General features: G+C 37.5%; 1 protein-coding gene across 1 annotated transcript; it reads left to right on the forward strand.

The window, feature by feature from the left end:
- The first annotated feature begins 98 nt into the window (after positions 1-98).
- LOC306764976 (troponin I, fast skeletal muscle-like) lies at positions 99-14770 on the forward strand. The gene is made up of 7 exons (XM_079252289.1): positions 99-194; positions 7659-7697; positions 7946-7982; positions 9230-9358; positions 9507-9596; positions 12729-12905; positions 14091-14770. The coding sequence occupies exons 2-7, from the start codon at positions 7684-7686 to the stop codon at positions 14169-14171; spliced, it is 528 nt and encodes a 175-aa protein (XP_079108415.1). The 5' UTR covers positions 99-194; positions 7659-7683; the 3' UTR covers positions 14172-14770.
- Positions 14771-20666: the final 5896 nt, after the last annotated feature.

Below are 20666 nucleotides of genomic sequence, written 5' to 3' on the forward strand. Positions count from 1 at the left end.
GGAAGGGGGCAGATGACACTGTACTGTATTTCATGACCTTGCCAGCTCATTGGTTTGTCTAGTAATCCACTTCCATTTAGAGAAAGTGGAGGCTTTAGAGGCTATCTGTGATTGCAATATATACCTTCCTAACACTGGGTCTGACTGGGACTCGGTTTGTGTCTCTGTGACTGGAACATCTCCGCCTGGTCAATGTAAGACATCTGTTTGTCTCTTTGTGTTCAGCTTGTCGTCTGCTGATGTGAATGTTCTGTTTTGTAGTCCCAGCTGTTCCTAACACGTCCGCTCGGCGTATTGCTTCGATATATTTCATGTTTCCTCGCATGCAGGGTCCCGATATGACATGGTGATTTATCACACTTCCAGTTAGTTTGATGAGAGTTCAGTGACAGTAAAATGGCGGGAGTTCACAGAGGTTGGAAGTCTGCGTAGGAAGTACCTGTTAACGATGTAGAATTTTAATAATTTACACACAGAATAGTTGATGTCAGATCACTTTCTGTTCTTTTTCTTTGAAGTGACTTTTCCCAGTTTGCGTGGAAACTATTTGTTTTCATTTCGCGTCTGAAAACATTCCCTATTGATACTCGAGACTTGAGACTTTGAGGCCATTTTCTGTCCAGACGTTCGCTCGGTCTGCTGCTGATGTACAGTGTGATGATGTGGCGCGCTGAAAGGCAACACCGCTACAAGGCATGAAGCTGAAATTCAATCCATCAGTGTTTATCCTCCTGTCAGCACCCAGGTGGTGGTGGGGGGGCGGGGGGTGTTCAGAGTAAAACCTGGTCTAATCTGCTGCAGATACCTGCCTCTGACTTTAGTCTTCACTTTACATGCATCGAACTCGCAAGATAATCCTCAAATGTTCTCATGTTAAAGCAACAGAGAAGGTTAATACTGGTTCATTCCTGGAACATTTTTACCCTTTCACTGCTTCAGTCACACATACACTTTAGTTGATTAACGTTTTAAAACAGAAAAGTTGTTTAAATAGATTCAAATCATTCTCATCCAAATTTAAAGACATGAAAGCTTCATTTTAAACTTGATAAACACGATTAATTTAATACATGAGTGTTTTTACTTTGGTTATGTGGTAGACTGTGTGTTACTGTTTTTTTATATTTACAGATGAACAGTGTGTGCCTCTGAGGTCAGCCTGGTGACAAGTTATTTCTGTGTCATGCTCTAATGTCTTGGGCCTCTGAGGAACATTCAGTGGTGTTATGTTACTGTGAATCCCTCCAGAGACAATCCCACCTCTAACAAACACCTAAACTGCTTATGGCAAACCTCAGAGTCCATATTTAAACCTTTCAGATATGAATCTATCTCCAGAGATCTGCTGCTGCGACCTCACAGTTTCGAGTGTTCAAAATATTTCAAGTTGGCTCCCCAGATAATTCCCTCCTCCCCGTGGCTTATTGCTTTAGATGACAGCAGCCGCGTGTTGTGTCATCTGTGGAGCATCGTGTGTGTTTTCGGATGCCCGCTGCGGTCATCACATGTCTTTTCCTTAAAGACGAGCCGGCTGTTCGTTTTTTATTTTCTCTTTATAATGAAGACGTTGAGAACAGCTGTGGATCCAGGAATAGAGTCTTGATCCAGAGCTCCATCACAGCTCCTAAACGCTGCAGGCAGCAACTATCCGGCCCCTAACAGTGTCTCCAGGCTGCTGCTCTGAGGGTCACTTGAGCCCAATCACATCTACTCAACTTTTAGTCAAAATGGATGTTATGTAGGATTGTTTCTGTTAATACAAAAAGTCTTTGTGAAGATAGAAAAATATGAGAAAAAAGGAGAAAGATTTGAAACATCTGACTGCTGGAATTTTTTTTCATTCTTCTGAGCAGAATTGTTCCAGTTGGAGGGGTGATGCTGGTCCACAGCATTTTATTTTTTACCTCCAGCTGGTCCAGATTGATGGCCATGCTTCCTGGTTCTGGTTCTAATGAAGATTTTTCTGTCCATTGCAAATCAAGATGGTGGACTAAGTCAAAGAGATTTCATCCAATCTGTTAGTTTGACTTTTTTTTTTTATGAATTGGTTTATATGGACACAGTTATGAATTGGACTTATGTGGATCATATCAACATTGTTTTAACCCTACTTATGCCCTAGAGTACCACTGATGACACAATCCCACTTGTTATCTATGCTATGGTATATAAAGGGTTTACTGGACTTAAACTGGACTATTGAATTGGACAGTAAAATTGCTTTAAGATTCATTAAAGCTGAAATTAATTTCATTAACATCATACTCCAGAATCTGCATGGGGCTACATATAGGGACATATGTTTTGTAAGATATTTAACTATGGATTCATTCTGCTAGTATGAAGATACAAGTCAGTCAAGTCTGATTTACAAGTGAACATTTGTCCCACATTTCACTGCTATTTTGCAATACTTTTTATTTACAAATATTACACTAACAAACAGTTTTGAAGGGGGAAATATTTCTTGTAAATCTCATAATAGATATCATCATAATAAAACCCCATATATCAATGACAAAGAAGAGGTTTGGATTTACTTATTGAAGGCAACAAGGCAGCAGGATGACTTTAAAGCTGTGTGAAGCTGCTTCCTTCTACATAAAATGGAACAGTATCTGATTAATTTCCAGCCATCACAAGATTCATAATCTAGAAGTGCTGAGACTCTATTCATGTATTCTGAGCTAAGAATTATCTCACCACATATTGATACACTAACTTCTCTCCACGGACATTTCCTGGTACATTATCCAGGTTCATTGCCTTCAAATTGTCTCACTTTGATTCTGAGCTTGACTGTTTTGCTAAACTGGACACAGCTTTAATCTGATAACTAAAAAAAGAAAATTGTCCAAGTAATTTGTTTTTATTTTCAGCCTGGTGACACTCAGGAACTCACCAGGAGGACAGAACGAGCGACTCTGACCTAAATTAGCTTCTGTATAGTCTGTAATACCTACAGCTGGCTTTCTTCTTTCTTTCTTACTTTCTTTTGTGCCAGAAAAACAACTTCTGTTCATTTTCATGACCCTTCTCTGTACTGGTTGTTGACATCAAACCGCCGCTAGGCGGAGGAGAAGCCTGTACGGGGTTTGGCTCCGTTTAGCTACTGTCATTGCAAACTGTCAACATCAGTAGTCAAAGGCGATTGTTCATTGGACAAGCCCCTCTGTGCTTCCGCAGGAGCTTTCTTGGTGTGCCATTTAGCATACATTTTGGAAGAAAAAAACATGAAGTTAAACATGCGGTAAAATAATTAAGTTTTAATTAATGCATTGTTGACATGATGCATTCACATGCCCAGCCCCATATATATTTTAATCTTCTGGACTTATATTCTCTGAACATTTCACAGATGTATTCTGGTCCTAAACCGTTTTGGGATTTCTAAACAATCAGCAGGGTTTTAAAATCTGTCCTGTGACTGGCTGAAGACCAGGGTAAAGATTTTAAAACTGGTGTGATGTGTTCAGACCCCGTGGTTGTAGTTAAAGTTCTTGCAGCAGCATCTGAATGAGCTGCAAATGTTTAATACTCTTTTTAGAAAGTCCTGTTAAAAGACCATCACAGTAATCCAATCAACTGAAGAATAATACATCAATGAGTTTCTACTGGTGTTTCTGGGAGACTAAACTTTTTATCCAGTTGATGTTTCTGTGTTGGTAAAAATCTGTAAGAACTCCCTCTTATCCACATGTTTATTTGCACCTGATACTGACAAAGTAAAGGTTGAGGTTGAAATGCTTTTATAAACGCCTCAAGAAGCAAGAACTTTTTTCCCCTGAGGCTATCAGTACAAAATCAAATTGTTTTGTTCTTGCAGATGTTGTTGGGGACATCTTGTGGCTTGCATCAGCTGAGCAGGACTTCTTCGTGTGGGATTCAAGGAAGTATTGTGTGATTGGTCAGACATTTAAAGTGGGTGTGGTTAATGTGAAAAAGGGGGAAGCAGAAAGTTGCCACTTCCACGTTCTCGCTGATGCCAGGTTGAATAGAAAGTTTTAATAAACAATTGACTAAGGTGTAAACAAAACTAAATACAACACTTATGATATCGGCTATTCTTGGTGTTAAGTTGCCAAATTTGGTGGCAAAAAACTAGCTGCCGTTATCGAGTTCTTAACAAGGATAACGGTAGCAAACTTAATACTTACCAAATCAGTTCAGCACCTATATGGTCATTTCAGATAGAAATATTTTTTCTAAAAGTGCTTGTTTGTGCTCAAGATGTGCATGATTCTCCAAAAATCCTGGTTTTGATTTTACTTTCTGATTTATCTTACCACAACAGTCACAATAAGTCTTGTCAATTTGCATTTTTACATCTGTAAAAATGAGTTCCAAGGTGATGATTTGCACTGTTTAGCTTCCCTTCTTCCTTTAACAACTGTCTGTAAATGCCTGGGACATGAGGGGACCAGTTGCTGGACCTTTAGTTACATGATGCACCAAATGTCTTGTAATGGTGAAAAGTCTGGACTGCAGGCAGGCCAGTTCAGCAGTTGCTGTTGTGATGGATGCAGGATGTGGTTTGGCATTGTCTTGTCATCCCTGGAAGAGATGTTGTCTGGATGGGAGCAGATATTACTCTAAAACCTTCATGTACTTTTCAGCATTGATGAAGCTTGTGGAAGCTGGTCATGCCACAGGAGCAAAGCAACCTCATCGGAGATGCAGACTTTTGTAGTGCTCACTGATAACAAGCTGGGTGCTTCTTCTCCTCTTTAGTCTGCAGTTTTCATGGTTTCCAAGGAGAAAATGTGACATTTTCATCCATCTGACCAGAACATTTTTTCGCTTTGCCTCAGACCATTTTAAATGAGCTTTGGTCCAAGAAAACCAAGTGTTTCTGGATCGTGTTCACGCTTCTTCGCATGTTAGAGCTTTGTGGATTTTAGGTTGAACTGTGTTCACTGACAAGGATTTCCAGAAGGGTCGCTGATCCCATGCAGTGATTTCCAGTAGAGATTTTGTCTGGTTTTCATACAGTACTACCTGATGCCTCCAAGATCCCCATCATTCAGCCTTGTTCAATGCACACAAAAATTCTTCTTCATTCTTCAAATCTTTTATTATATTATACACTATAGATGGTGGGATCTTCAAAATATTCACAATTTTATGTTGAGGAATATTTTTTAAAAATGTTTTACATAATTTTTTAACCCAGTCTTAGACTGTTGAACTGTCCATCATGATGAGTGGAAAAGTCTCAGTTTCAGGGTTAGAGTTAGGTACCAGTATGTGTCATCACTGTGGACATGTCTAGTCGACAGTGGGTGTGTTCTGATCGGATTCTTTGTTCTACTTTTGTTTTATGCTTGTTTTCGGCTAGTTAACATGCCTTAATTTAAAGACTGTCACAAAAAGTTTCCATACTGAAAAACCATGGTTACATTAGCACTAGATGCTAAAAGTGTGGTTTGTAAAGCAGCACGAGTTTAGCTTCAAAGCTCTGTGTAGACTGAAAGGTACACTATTCACAAAAAGTTAGGGATATTCAGCTTTTGGGTGAAATTTCACAACAAGCCTAAAATGCATTCAAACCTGTACAGGTGAACTTAATGTGATCTTCTCTAAGCTTTTAAATGCACATGTCCAACTGTTAAATGTTTCAATAAATTTTGCACAAGTTGCTGTTCTCTAACAAGGAGCTTAACGGCAAAAATCACGGCAGGTGTGTGATCCTTGAATTGACCAATAAATGTCCTGGTTCAATTAGAGCTGGTGTTTAAACAGTTGTCCTCATCATGCTGTTCACATTTTGACATCATGAGACCAAGACGACACCTAACAATGGAACAACAGTCCCTTGCCATTGCGATGCTTCAAACAGGACGTTCTCAGACAGAAGTGGCCACTGAGCTTGGAGTGTCACAGAGTGTCATCAGCAGGTTGCAACAGAGATATGGAGAGACTGGAAGAGTCACAGAAAGGCCTAGAAGTGGACGTCCTTTGGCCACATCCCGTGCTGATGACCGCTACATTGTGAACACTGCCCTGAGAAACCGGATGATGAATGCCACTCAACTCCAGGCACGTTTAAGAGAGGTGAGAGGCACCCAAGTGTCACGTCAGACCATTCGAAACCGTTTCCATCAGCGTGGTCTGCGTGCTAGACGACCTGCACGGGTACCTGACCACACCACCAGGCACAGGCATCATCGTCTTGCATGGGCCAGGGAGCATTTACGCTGGACGAGGAACCAGTGGGCCTCAGTGCTGTTCTCTGATGAAAGTCGATTCACACTGAGCAGAAATGATGGCCGGCAACCATGTTGGAGACGTCAGGGAGAGCGCTATGCATCAGCCACTGTTGTCACCAGGCGAGCTTTTGGTGGTGGCGGTGTTACAGTGTGGGCAGGGGTGTCCACTTGGTACAGAACTGCCCTACACTTTGTGAATGGTATAGTGACAAGCCCATACTACCTGAATAACATCATTAATCCAGTGATTGTGCCCCTACATGAACAGCACAGGCCTAATTTCATCTTCATGGACGACAATGCTCCTGCTCATCGAGGCCGCATCATCAGGGAACGGCTGTTGGAGACTGGTGTACCTCAAATGGAATGGCCTGCACTCTCTCCAGACCTGAATCCCATTGAAAACCTGTGGGATCAGCTGAGCCGTCATGTAGAGGCTCGAAACCCTGCACCCCAGAACCTCAATGACCTGAGGGCTGCCCTTCAAGAAGAGTGGGATGCCATGCCTCAGCAGGCAATAAGTTGCCTTGTGAACAGCATGAGACGTCGTTGTCAAGCTGTAATTGATGCTCAAGGGCACATGACGAGATATTGAGACGTTCACATTTTTTGTTGTGGTGTAACTACCATTATTGTTACCTTTTGTGTTGAATGAATTTTTTGAGATGAAGAAATCAGTAGTGCATCCTTCTACTTAAATGTCTTACTTTTATATTATATCACTGTAGCATGAACACATTGCATTTACCATAAATTTCACCTGAAAGCCAAATATCCCTAACTTTTTGGGAGTAGTGTATATAGAGAGCAGTTTTAAAAGAAGCCTAATATTTATCAAAGTCAATAAAAAATTATCCGGTGTGAATGAACTGTAAATGTCTTGAGATATTTCACAGCACAGTGATGGACGTGCGCGCTTTCATCCACACGGCTAAAATTAGCTGGATTGTCCTTTCAGGCATTAACGCAGCATCGGGGTTACAAGGTTCAGTTCCATGAAATTTCCTAGAATTACAGTCATGTCCTGAGATAGATTTCACATAAGCCAAACATTAAACGACAGACTACATCAGGAGAGAAGTAGGAGAGGCGATAGAAGACATGACCTCTGACACAAATGATCCGTGTGGGATGAATCTGTGTTTTAACACCAGCTGCATACTAACGATGTCATTATTAAAATAATTTTATTTATTTTGCTTCTGCTGTCAACAGAAAAGTAGGAAATTACTATTTAAACTGAGATAAAGTATAAGTGTATCATTTACTGATGATTAAAGAGTAATGAAAACTTGCCAGAAACCTTAAAAAGAGCTAGATGATAAAACAAATGAAGTAACTGCAGTTTTAATTATTACAGAAATGTGCCAGTTGTGTGTTATGTATTAGAAATAAACATTAATATCCAGGTTTGCTTTAATCACAAATCAAACTTTGATTTTTGAACAGATACCACCAGGATCCTCGAGTAAAGATGGCTGATTCTGAGTGAGTAAAATATTATTTTGTTCTCTTATCTTGTGTATAATGTGTCAAATAAAGAGTTTCATTTGTGATTGGATATGATGTTGGATTTGATGTACCAATATTCATATCTGGAGCATGGAAATATGCCGTGATCCAGAATGTAATCGGGATAACATGAAGTAGTGATAAATCGATCTTTTAGAAACATCATGGATTAAATCTTTGATTTCTTCCCAAACATGTTTAATTTCTCCTGTTTCTCTCTGCAGGAAAAGACTTTCTGCAAGGCGTAAGCACACTCTGAAGGTAAAAAAAAATGTTATACTCACACAATTAATAGAAAAATCAATACATATCCTGTCCAAAAAAAAAAAAGGAAAAGAGAAGAAAAGAAAAGAGACAATCTGTACCCCATGAATCTTGGCGTCGTCATTTTGGAATGTGGCCATGGCAACAAGGAAGTTAGAATAACCTGGTCATTCAGTACATTCAGGTTGTCAGCTGGATTTACTGTTTGGACACATAACATCTAAACCACCTGGACCCACACCTGACCAACTGCAGCAATCCCAGTTCATAGAATCCCCCCAGACTTCTTACCCTCATGCTCCCATCACTCTGGAACCGGCTAAATCTGGACTCATCAGACAGCCTTCTGCCATTAGCTCGGATCTTTATGCTCCTAGTAATTGAAGCCTTTTTCTCTAATTGTCCTCACTGATCAGAATCTTTCTCAAGCTGTTTAGTCCCAATCCCTTCGCTTCATACTTTCCATGTGAACATGAAGTTACTTTCATTGTCAAACATAACCGTGACTTCGGCCTCGTTTTGCCTTCTGATTTCATCAAACATATGAACTGATTACCATCACTGAACATGTTGTCAGCATCTCCTTAGATTTTCTCTTTTGCTTGATGCCAATAATTTGACCCTTCTGAAACAGATGAACATCTTTTCCATGACCACAGGTGATGTCTTCCAACATGTTTGGTGCAGGAATGATCCAATGGGAAGCTTGTACTTTTTTACTTGGTGAAATCCAGGAGCATTTTTCTTTTTACATGACCTTCCTGATACTGAACATTATCTGCTCTGATTGCTGAAACATGATTTTGACTATCTTCTGGTCCTCAATAATGTAACCATAACTGACCTGTTGGATAAATAGATCTGCTTTTCTCACCTGTTTTTATTGACTTTATATGTTGGCTGGCAAATTTTACAGCAAAGTCAAACTGTATCAGCTGATGTTTGCTAACTTTGAAGGCTACCCCTTTAAAAAAGAAATAAAACAAGAGAAAACATCAAGAAGTTTAGTTACATTTAAGTCTTTATTCATCAGTTTCCCATTGCGTATCTTTTTGGGGCATGTCGAGTTAAACAAGTTTGATAGAAATGCAGGCAAAACTATAAACATCCATCTCTGCACTTCTATCTTTTTAGTTCTAGTTTTAATACTTTTCTGATCACGCTTGCTTTTGCTTTTGTAGTGCGTATTAAAATCTCATCAACACGTCTGTTTTCTCCTGTTTTGTTTTGCCACGCCGCCTCAGAGCTGCATGCTAGTGGTTGCTAACAACCTGCTGGAGGCTGAAGCTACAGTGAAGGCTGATGAGCGGCAGAAGTTCCTGGCAGAGAAATGTCCTCCGCTGGAGCTGCCCTACTCCAAGGACGAGCTTGTGGTGAGAAGAAATGTGCGGATGTGACTGATAGCTGCAGGAGGAAAACATAAATAAAACAAAGAGTTTTGTCTTTCCAGCTACATGTTTGGGTTGTTGCGTCACATGTACTTTCGAAAGAAAGTTTTCCTTTTTTTTGTTTGTATTTCAGGACCTTTGCAAGAAACTCCACGAGCAGATTGGCATCTGTGAAGAGGAGAGATACTGCACAGAGTTTAAACTTAACATGGTGCTGAATGAGGTGAGTCCATGTCTGGGTCAGTGTAGAAGAATCCAGCGTGAGGAAAGATAATTTAACTTTTTAACTTTTTTATGTATCGCCTACAAAGCTTAAAGGGACACCTGAAAGTGTCCTATTCATTTTCAGTACAGTTAATATTTTGTTCTTACTGTCATCACAGTATAAAACTATTCTTTCCTTAATGTCAGCATTTCATTTGGAAGAAAAGTAGAAATATTTTACTTCATTCCACCAGATTCAACTGGTTTTCCATTGTATACAGATGTAGGCACGGTGTAATGGTCACTTAAAAAAAGCGGGAATACTCTCAATTTTTTGCCCTTTTTGTTTGAAACCAGATATGAAGTAGCCAAGACAAACATTGTTTCTTAAAAAGTGACATGTAAGACTAGTCTATTTAGTTTTCCCATAAAAATCCATCAGTATATTTGCTCATTGTCACATAATTTCTGCTCTTCGGTTTCAGAAGGAAGATTTATGGAATTACTAAACCAATACTGACACACAGATTTGTGAGAGACATGCTCATCGACATAAAAACACATGTCTTTATTATGTCTATATTCAGGCTAAAGTTAACACAGCTGATGGCTAATGAAATGAAAATGAAATGAAAAATACTTTATTAATCCCCAAAGGAAAATTCAATGAAAAATTGAAAAAAATTGAAAAATTTAACTGCACCAGTGTAGCATAGGTAACCTGAGCTGAGCTGTAGGACAACGGAGCTACATGTGTAGGGATGTTTTTAACAGTAAAAGCAGGATCACAGGGGGTTTAGAGGCGGGTGTACTCTACGCTGACTTGAGAAGAAGTGGGTACACTCCGTATACGCTTGTATACCCTGGACTACACCACTGGATGTAGAACATCCTGGTATTTTTGCCAGTGATGTTGTGGAGCTGTGGGACCTTGTTTTTGTTCCATTGCCACTTGAAGACCATTTGACAACCTTGCCCAGCTATGCGTGTCATCTGTTGGAGCTTCAGGCAGTATTGTGCTAAGCATACAGAGGCGTGAGGCATTTCTGAACACAGCCAAACAGTGTAAAGTGATATCAGAAGAATGGTCAGAACATACTGGGCCACACTTTTAACCAATCAGACTCCACTGAAACAAAGAGCTGAAAATCTTTTTGAATGAATGTGACAACAGCTTTTTAACATCCTGCTGGATGGATTTTGTAATATAATGCCGTCACATCAGTGTGAGCTTTGCCGACTCACATCAGCTGAGGGGTCCTTTTCATTATAAGTCGGAAGTATTTTATTATGTAACTCTGTTACCTTAGTGTGACTTTAAGCTTATGTTTCTGACTTCAGGCGATTCATTTTTTTTATAAGCACCAGAATGCAAACATAATCTGCAGCAGCTGCTCCTCTGAATCAGTCTTCAGAGTTTGATAGTGTTTTATGCGCCAACATGACACGCTCCATGATAAGAAATGACTTGAAATGCATTTAACTGCAGATCAGGAAGTTTTAGTTGGATTTGCCAGAGAACTGAAACTCAGCTGCAGCCTTGTGGATAATTACAAGAATAAGTTTACTTCACTGTTTTCTTGGTATGTCAGAGCTGACATACCGGAAACTGATATCAGTTTCTCACAAGTTTTCTAAACACATGTCTAATGGAAACTTACTTTTTTTTGTGGGTGAAAATTGCCAGGTGAAAATTTGTAATTTATAAAAGCAGAATCATTTTCCTGGAGGTTGGTGGTGGAGAGAAAAGGAAAGAGGTGAACTGGCCGCAGGACTCTGATGCAGAGATACTGAGAAAGAAGAAGACACATTAGCCAAATAAAAACCTCTGTACTGTCATGACTTTAACAATGTTTTAGACATATATGAAGTGATCTGATTTATCCCTGATGAGAAATTCTAAAAAGTATATGTTATAATATGCTGGATTTTAAAAATAAAAACATAAAAGATATACATTTGTATTTTCACAAAGTTTCTACCTGCTTTAAAATCATCATGAACATGAATAAAATGTATTAAATTTCTTTATAGATGATGTAGAAACTTCAATGCTTGAATAAATTAACAAATATTTAAAACAAAATAAATACAGTAAAATAATAAGGGAAAAACTCCACTAGATTTAAAGTTTATTTGAACACTAAATTAAATGAAAACAAGTAATGATAAATACAATACTTGTGAACTGTACAAGAATTAAAAAAAAAAAAAAAAGAACAGAAATAGCAACAGAGTTAAAATGATCATAGTTCACCAAAGTTTTACATAACATGTCGTGCAATAACAGTAAACATTAGGAATGCAAAAATTAATGCTAATGTTATTTCAACAAAACCTTTGCAATAAAACACTAAAACTAAGAGTTCCTAGAGGATCTGGGAGGTCTAGGTACTCTGTTGCCAGTGCATGAAAGCTATAAATACATTCAAAAGGATTTTAAAATCATATAATTCGCCAGCAGTGACGCTTTGTCCTTTTTGTTCCAGTTTAAATCCTGAAGCAGCTGCAGATAAAAGAGACGGACTGATACTAAAACATAGACTGTTAGAGGGATCTAACCTTAACAGGCTGGAAAAAGCAGCTTCAGGTCATTGATGGAAAGGAATCGTTTTAATTTGTGATATCTCCTCACTGAGCAGGTTTTTTCTGTTTGTTTTCGTTTACAGCATTTCATTAGAGATCCTCTTCCACCATAGTTCTTGTTGCAGAAATTCATTCAACACTCAAATGACTGGAAAATAGTTTAGTGTTTTAGTTAGTTTTTTTTTTTTTCAAACAAAAGAAATAATTTTGGAAACAAAGAGTCTGAAATAGTAATAAAAAAAAATATCACTTCACTGTGAATTGTGTTGCCTCTTTTTCTCTTTCCATTTGATAAATTACTAAAATAAATTGTGAAGGTGTGGGTTATGTGTACATTATTATCACACAGTCTTCTTTTAATAATTTCAGTTTCAGTTTTTTTTTTTTTTTTGTTTGGATTTTACGTCACTGGTCCATGGTGCATGTGAAGCTCACAAGCTTTCTAGAATATGACCACAAACTGACCATTAAGTACTGCACATAACTTTTATCTGCATCAACTAAGACTCCTTCATGCTTAATAAACTGACTTTTTGGTCAATAAAACTTCCTTCTGGTATTAAAGGTCAGGGATCTGAACATCAAGATCGTGGATCTGAGAGGAAAGTTCAAGAGGCCCCGGCTGAAGAAGGTGCGCATGTCTGCAGACGCCATGCTCAAAGCTCTGCTGGGCTCCAAACACACAGTCAACATGGACCTGAGGGCCAACCTGAAGCAGGTCAAGAAGGAGGTGAAGGAGGAGGTGAGCTGCCACCTGATTCTGAAATCTGAATCACAAGTTCAGATTCAGATAATGAGCTTGCTCAAACAACATGAAAACAGATGCATAGGTTTCCCTTTGAAACCATCAGTGTGACCGCATCACACTGACGACCGCATCACATCCATAAGGACTTATTTAACAAACGCAACAATTAAGTGATAAAAAAACACTTTGATGATGCTCTGCCTGCAAGACATTTTTCCTCAATTCATCCCTTTGAATAATAAAATACTTTAAAGTTGCTCTATTTAACTTTCTGACCCTAAAACTTCATACTCTTGACTCTTTTAATGACACACTCACATTTATTATGTATGTTAACGTAGCCATCGCTGCTCAGTGGCATCAAGAAGTTGGGGGAACCACCTGGTCACTGTGTTAGGTTGCATCGGAGTTTTACTTTGAATGCACACTGTGACCAATTCAGTATTTGGTTATAGGAGGTAGAGAGGGAAAAAGAAAGAAAGGAATAAGAAACATAAGACTGACTTTTACTGGGTGTAGAGATCTCAGAGGAGAGACAGGAAGAAGATGAATGCTAAATTAGCCATCGCTAGGGGGGATTTACAGAAAAAAGATCCAAAAGTTCTTGCTTCCTTGAAAAGGAGGCAAGACTATAGAGAACCAAATAAATTTATTTGATTTGTCACATAACTTTCAGAAAGTCACAACAACTTTTTTTGGTGGACTTTTCTTAAACAGCTTTACTATTTTGCTGTCCTAAAAGGGTTTAATAATTTTCTGCTTTTTTCTCTCAAGAAACATACATATTCACACTACAAGAGGAGTAAATCTTCATTTGAAATAGTTTATTGCAAGTTATTTGCTAATTAAATTATGAAAACTTGTTGAGACACTTGGGATGGAAACATTTGTTTACAAAATAAAAAAGTTAAAGTATTAAAAATAAAAGTATTTGGATTCGGTTTATTTAGTCTATTTTAGGACATAAAAACATTCCAAACACATTTTCCTACCTGGCATCGTAATGCAACAGAGGGCGTTAAACACGAGTCAGCAATCATTTATCTGTCCTGTAACACTAGAACAATACACATTTGGACAAAAGGGTATTTGTTAAAAAAAAAAAAAAAGTGATGGATGGATTTTCTTATTTTCTTCCACATGATGATTTTTCACATGAACTTCTGTTTGTGTTTGCAGGACAAGCAGCTGCGTGACGTGGGAGACTGGCGTAAGAACATTGAGGACAAGTCTGATAGGAAGAAGATGTTTGATAGTTAAATGCAATCTGACTGACTTTCAGAGCTGAATTCAGGTCTAGCATCTTCCTGACTGAAGAGTTTCACTCCTAAATTATCTAAAGTTTTCAATTTAATGGACGAATAAGACTTGACAACGTCACAGGTTATTGTGGTTTGTAGTGTAAATTTGCAACTCCCAGCTGTAGGTGAGCACAGGTGAAATATTTGGAGTGGTATCTTCATGCCGTGCTGCATGAAGGTACCATACCTACCAGGAGGTCTTGGTATGGAGCTGTTTTGACATCTCACGTTGGAGGAAGCTCTGCAGTTGAATCTTTTCTGCTTTTGCTTGTTTTCAAACTGTGCCGTGATGTATTTCTACCACGTATACTGACATCATTTATTACATGAGGAACAAATCAGTTTTACTTTTTCTTCTTGCACCCTAACAAAAGTCTGAACACCCCCTGTCCATTTGTCTGGAAGGTGAAGGGGTGCCCAAACTTTTTAATGGTGTAATGTTGCCATTACTGATCTCATCTGTCCTTAGTGCCTGTCGCATGTTTCTGACATGCTTGTCTTCCCAACAGTACAAATAAATTATGATGATGGAATTATTCTAATCTGCTATTAAAAAAAACCCACAAAACCAAGAAAATCCTCATCTGTATTTATTGTGTGCTGATTAGAGAGAAATGTATATCTAAAAATGATTGATAAATAACAACAATTAGGGCGTTTGCCTTATTTTCCAGCTGCCTTTTCTCTGCTTTCAGGGTTAACACATAAGTTATGTGTGAACTTATAGCTGAAGACGTGTTGGGAGCAGATATGCAGAAAACTGAAGCTCAATGTAAACACGGCAAGATCCAAAAGTCATTTTGATGGAGCCCATCTGGTTATTTGAAATTAGAAGAAAATAAATTTATTTAGTGGTCAGACAGTGCTTTAAGTGGAACAAAATAAGTGGTGGTACTCCCTTAATGTCAGTTTGTCATGCAAATATGGGACAAAAACATGGCTGATTCTTACATGTAGATCTATAAATTGATCTATAGATCAATTTATTTTGTCAGAAATAACAAAAAACAAACACAGCAAGTTCTAAATCAAAACCACATTTGCCAAATTCAAAGTGCCATGGAGACACATTTATAACCTTCAAGCCTCATTGCATGGACATTAAAAATAACACTGAAAAGTAAATATATAAACTTAAAGTTCATTAACCCTTTCATGCATGAATTAATAATAAAACAATACAACTATTTTCAAATTTTTGTAAAAAAAACCACTGACGTAGTTTATTTACAAAAATACCCTCCTCATTCATGACTATGCAAGAAAAAGCTTATAAATAGGTGCCCACTATGGGCCACTATGCATGAAAGGGGTTAAAAACAAACAAGGTCAACATTTAGACTTATTTATCTTATTACCAGACTAATTTAACAGTGTGTTATTATTACACTTTTCCTCTGTGAAATATGTTTTTCCCAGCATTAGGCCTGGTCCATGCCACTTAGCAATATTATCTTATTTTTAATCTAGAAATAATCTTGACAAACTCAAAATACTGACCAGCCATACACTTAGTTTGCAGCATCTGACCTTCATTGTCTGGTGTAGTAAATGACTGTTAAGTAGTACTACTGTCATCACTCAACTCTGCTCTAGTTTGTAACATTACAGCCGCGAGAGTTTTTTTCTCTGCCTTTACTCTCATTCAAAGCACGTACACTTCAATGTAAACACAGAAACGAGTGAACAACGTGAAGTGCGGCGTGACGTTGTGGGCTACAGCAAGCGTTGTGTGTCTAAACCGGTCTTAACAATACATTTCTTTTGAGGCAAATTTTAAAAATTTTCTTTAATAAAAATCAACAAATATAAGTTGTAATATGTGGTGAAGTCGTAGGAGGGTATACTGGTTGCTGAAGAAAGCCAGTAAAAGTCCCAGTATGCACCATATGCTGTAAAAAAAAAGTCCCAGTACACAAAGGGATATCATTTAAAAGTGCTGGTACTGCGTACCGCTGCATACCAGCCCACTTAAAGCACTGGTCACAGAATGTCTGCATATTGTTTTAGTTTAAAACCTTTAATTTAGGCCTAGAGCATAAATGGCTGTTTTTTAACACAGAACCTCACATACAGTTCATTTTCATTTTGACATCTTGCATTAAGCCACTGCACCTAAGGTCTAACAAAAAAAACATAAAATCTGATTTTAAAAAAAGTAAATTTATTGTGTCAGAACTACAATCATGTTTAACAGGCATTGTAATAACTCTAAATGCAAGCATAAATGGTAGAAATAAATTTATGAACAATTGTTTACATTACGCACATTCTGATTGGTGGCTTCTGGTTTTCATCAGTCCCAAAACTCCATCCTGTCCCTCATCCATGCATTACATTGTCATAATATGTTGTGATTGGTGGTTTTGTCACCATAAGGAAAAGGTGTGCCATGGGTTTAGTTATTGTTTAACTTGTCTTTAGCTTGCTTGGTAGCATCTCTTTAGAATAGTCATTTTTACAGGTTCTCCCAACACTGTGACAGTGATTAAAGTGAAAGGTACATTGTAAATGACTGATCGTAACTCTGGTTTTACTTGTGTGATTAAAACCATCTAAAAACTAGCAGGAGGTTTAAAATCCACACTTTTAAGACAAATTAAAGAAGAGACTCCATGAAGTTGCATCTTGGTACTTCTCCTCTTAAATCTGCTATGTATCCATGGACCAAAGAGGGCTAAACTCAAATAAAGTGCATCTTACATATTATGACTGCGACTAATCCCAACAGGTCTCAAGATATCATTGTAACAGACCATTTTATTTACATACATCCCTCCATGATAACTGCTAGAGTAGGCATACAGTGGAGCCATCGTTTTATGATCTCTGTTTGTTGTTTTTTATTAAAGTTAGCTCAGTTACATCATAAATAATTCCATGGTTGAGATAAATTCAGCTGAATCATTATTGTTCATATTATAAATGCTATAGCCGTAAAGGAACGTGCCTAATTAATCCCACGGCCTCAGATAAAACAAAAAACAAAAAAACAAAGCAAAAAACAAACTTTGAAACTTGGCCTCTCCCAGCTTCGGTATTTACTAACTTTGATCTATAACTAGCCTTTAGCTAATCTTTGTTATCTTAAATCTCCGAGAGCTGAGAGAACTTTTTACATTACCTGGATTTTCTAATGCAACAGAAAAAGTCTATCACAGATATTCATGTTTTTATAACTGGGTAAAATTGTGATGTTCATATATTTGCCATACGTTTTAATACCACATATTCTGAGCGGTGAAGCCTCTTCTTCCTCCAGACAGAAAAATGGTGAGTTATTCAGTTAAATTGTCATGTTTTTGTTTATTTGCCCAAATAATTGAACTTTTTTTTTTTTTACTTTTCATTTGCAGATCAAAGAAAGAAGATTTGATCAGTTTTAACTGCTGCAAAGGTAAATTCTACCACTTTTCCACTGAAATGTTCTGATCGATATGGACAGAAATGCACGCAGGAATATATGGAGAATCATTATGTTAAAAAAATCTGTGGACTGTTATGAGATAAACTCATGGTTGCATTGTTAGTACCGTAGGATTTTTCAATCCAAACCAGGTGTTATATTATAAAGACAACTGACTTTGTAATGTGAACTATTTATATGTAACTATGGGAATCTCTGAAATCGCTCTGACTGTTTTGGGAAGTGATAAAAGTGTTGTATTTTCCCTCATTATCTTTATTGAAGCAAACTTGATGCAACAAAACAAGAAGGCAAAGGTACACGACCAGCATGAGTATTTGATATTTTGTCATTTCCGAAAATATGTAAGACAAAGAGGCTGAGTTAATATTCATTAAGACATTTCACCATGTGTATCAACAGCGATTTATCATCCGGATTTACAGCTGTCTGAGGCAATTGTTTATTGTAGGGTTGCCCAAGTCTGGTCTGAGACATCTGCTGTCTGACAACTGTTAGATGCAACCCTCCTCCAGCACACCTGAAACAAATAAACAGCCTCAGGCTTCTGCAGAACGGATGTGGGTGATTTGATTCAGGTGTGCTGGAGGAAGGTTGATTCTAACAGTTGCAGGATAAGAGATCTCAAGGCCTGGATTTGAGTGCATCTGGTTTACTGATTGGATGTTTTTTTGTTTATTGGTTATTATACATTCAATATATATTTTAACTTTCATTCTGAATTCTTCAGATGATGGTTTTGGAATTTGGTGTGGTGGATGTTACATTTACTGTAAGAAAATGCTGCTGCTGTTGAGTCATGTGACTTTGTAGTTTGACAAACTTTAAGAGAACATAGTGGAAGTCAAACAAACCAAAATGATTAATGCTGTGTCATGTTTTTGACTGACCTGAGACTCAAAGTGCCGACCCAGAAAGAACTCTTACAAACTTCAGATAGGGTCAAAAATGTTTATCGCTCAGACAATTACAGCACCATGACAAATTTCATCTGGGGAATCTAAAAGAAAGGTTAAAGCAGGCAGTCAGACAGTCCTTATATACTTATAGAGTTGATGATGATGATAGAGACAGGAGTGCTGAGACACCCTCTTGGCTGCTGCTCTGCATCGGCCTGGAGGAAGAGAGGCAGAGAAAATCTATTACATCTGGAACAAATGCATAAACTGAGCTGAAAACAGCCAAACCGGGACATGCTGTATAGAAACATGAGAGACATTGTCTCATTATTTTATAGTTCAGATATGAGTTCAGCTCCATATAATAGTGATTCACTCATGTTCCAATACTACAGAACACAATGCAAATATAAAAAAAATAGGGTTTTCAAAATGAACTTTTTAATACAAAGAGATGAAACTGTGGAGGATGTGACGTTGTGTGAATACATGCATAATGAAGCTTAGTTTTCTGATGCCTTGCTTGTGGAAGTGGTACTTTACAGGAGTTATGAGGCATATTGAGGGGTATGAATTTCACAGACAATTTCAGCTGGAGGAATTGTTGGTTATCGTTTTTTGTAAACACTGAAAACATTCAATTTGTCCTCTTGTATGGTTTGATTGTCTGGTAAAATAAAAACAAACAAAAAAAATTATGTCAATTTTAGACTATTCAAGTGGATTTTGGTTTCAAGTTATAGTTGCTACTTTGGTTTGTAGGTGCAGCGTTCGATGTGAACTCAGACACGCGGTAGCCTCAACAATGTCTTGTGTATCAGGCATGTCGTGCCCCAGAGTCCCATCAGGTTATATTTGACCTCTGCTGATGGCTGTATCATATCCTCAGATACAGCTGCTTTTTCACTTAGACTAACACCAGCCAGATTTAGAAATAGGAGATCAGAGAAGGAGAACCATGAGAGGAGACTACAATCAGCAGCACACACACAGCGAATGAAATCACCTCACACAAAGATCATTCATTCGCCTTTATTTTTTTTGGCTTTTACAGGCCAGAGAGAAATCATCTATGCATCTATCTATCATCTATGATGTGAACTATCAAAATATCTGTATTTGAGAGTTGAGTATTACGCTCCGATCCAAGTCAATCTAGCGAATCATGTGGAATCTTAATAAATGTTTAGTGCTAAAGATGTATTCCTGTTACTACATACAGTATGTCAAAATGCAAAACTTAATGTACTGGTTACATTAAGACTTGGAAAAAAAATAATTAAAGTGACACATTGTAAAAAAAAAAAAAAAATCTATGTTTTAGGAAAACTGCTTGGAGATTGTGCTCGTCAGGCCTGTATGCTGAATGCTTTAGTTAATCAGTGAAACTGTCTGTGCTCAATGTCACATTCACTTCTAAAAAAACACTGCAGCAGGCCTTGGTGCCGAGGTGTTGCATTACATTAGTTAGATGGTACTTTTAATTAGAGCATCTACATTACATCTAAGATTTCAGTATGCTAAAGCAGAATGTCATTTGTCTGATGCAGCTGTGTCATATCCGCTTTAAAAACAAGGACATCTCATTGGTTGAATATCAGTTACTTCGCCTCCTCTGCTCACATCTCTGTTGGGAGGGGCTGAGAGGCAAACAAGAAGGTATCGAGGGGAAAAATCCACTGTGTGCAAGCTGCATAAAAAGGATGAAAAGAATGATGATGCAGTCCAGTTAATTGGTTAGTTGGTTGATGATGCCATCACCACACAATTAGTGTTCCTTCTGCAGCAGCTGAGTAAAAATGGCCATATCTGCAGTTATGCCTTGAAAAACTAAAACATCACAACCAAACTATGAGAATCACGAGAATAGCAGCTATAAATATATATATATATATATATATATATATATGTATGAATATATATATATATATATATATATATATATATATATATATATATATATATATATATATATATATATATATATATATGTATGAATATATATATATATATATATATATATATATATATATATATATATATATATATATATATATATATATATATATATATATATATATATATATATATATATATATGTATATATTGCCCTGCGACCCCTTTATTG

This window comes from Telmatherina bonti (genome assembly GCF_933228915.1).
Source record: "Telmatherina bonti genome assembly, chromosome: 2".
NCBI classification, from domain to species: Eukaryota; Metazoa; Chordata; class Actinopteri; order Atheriniformes; family Telmatherinidae; genus Telmatherina; species Telmatherina bonti.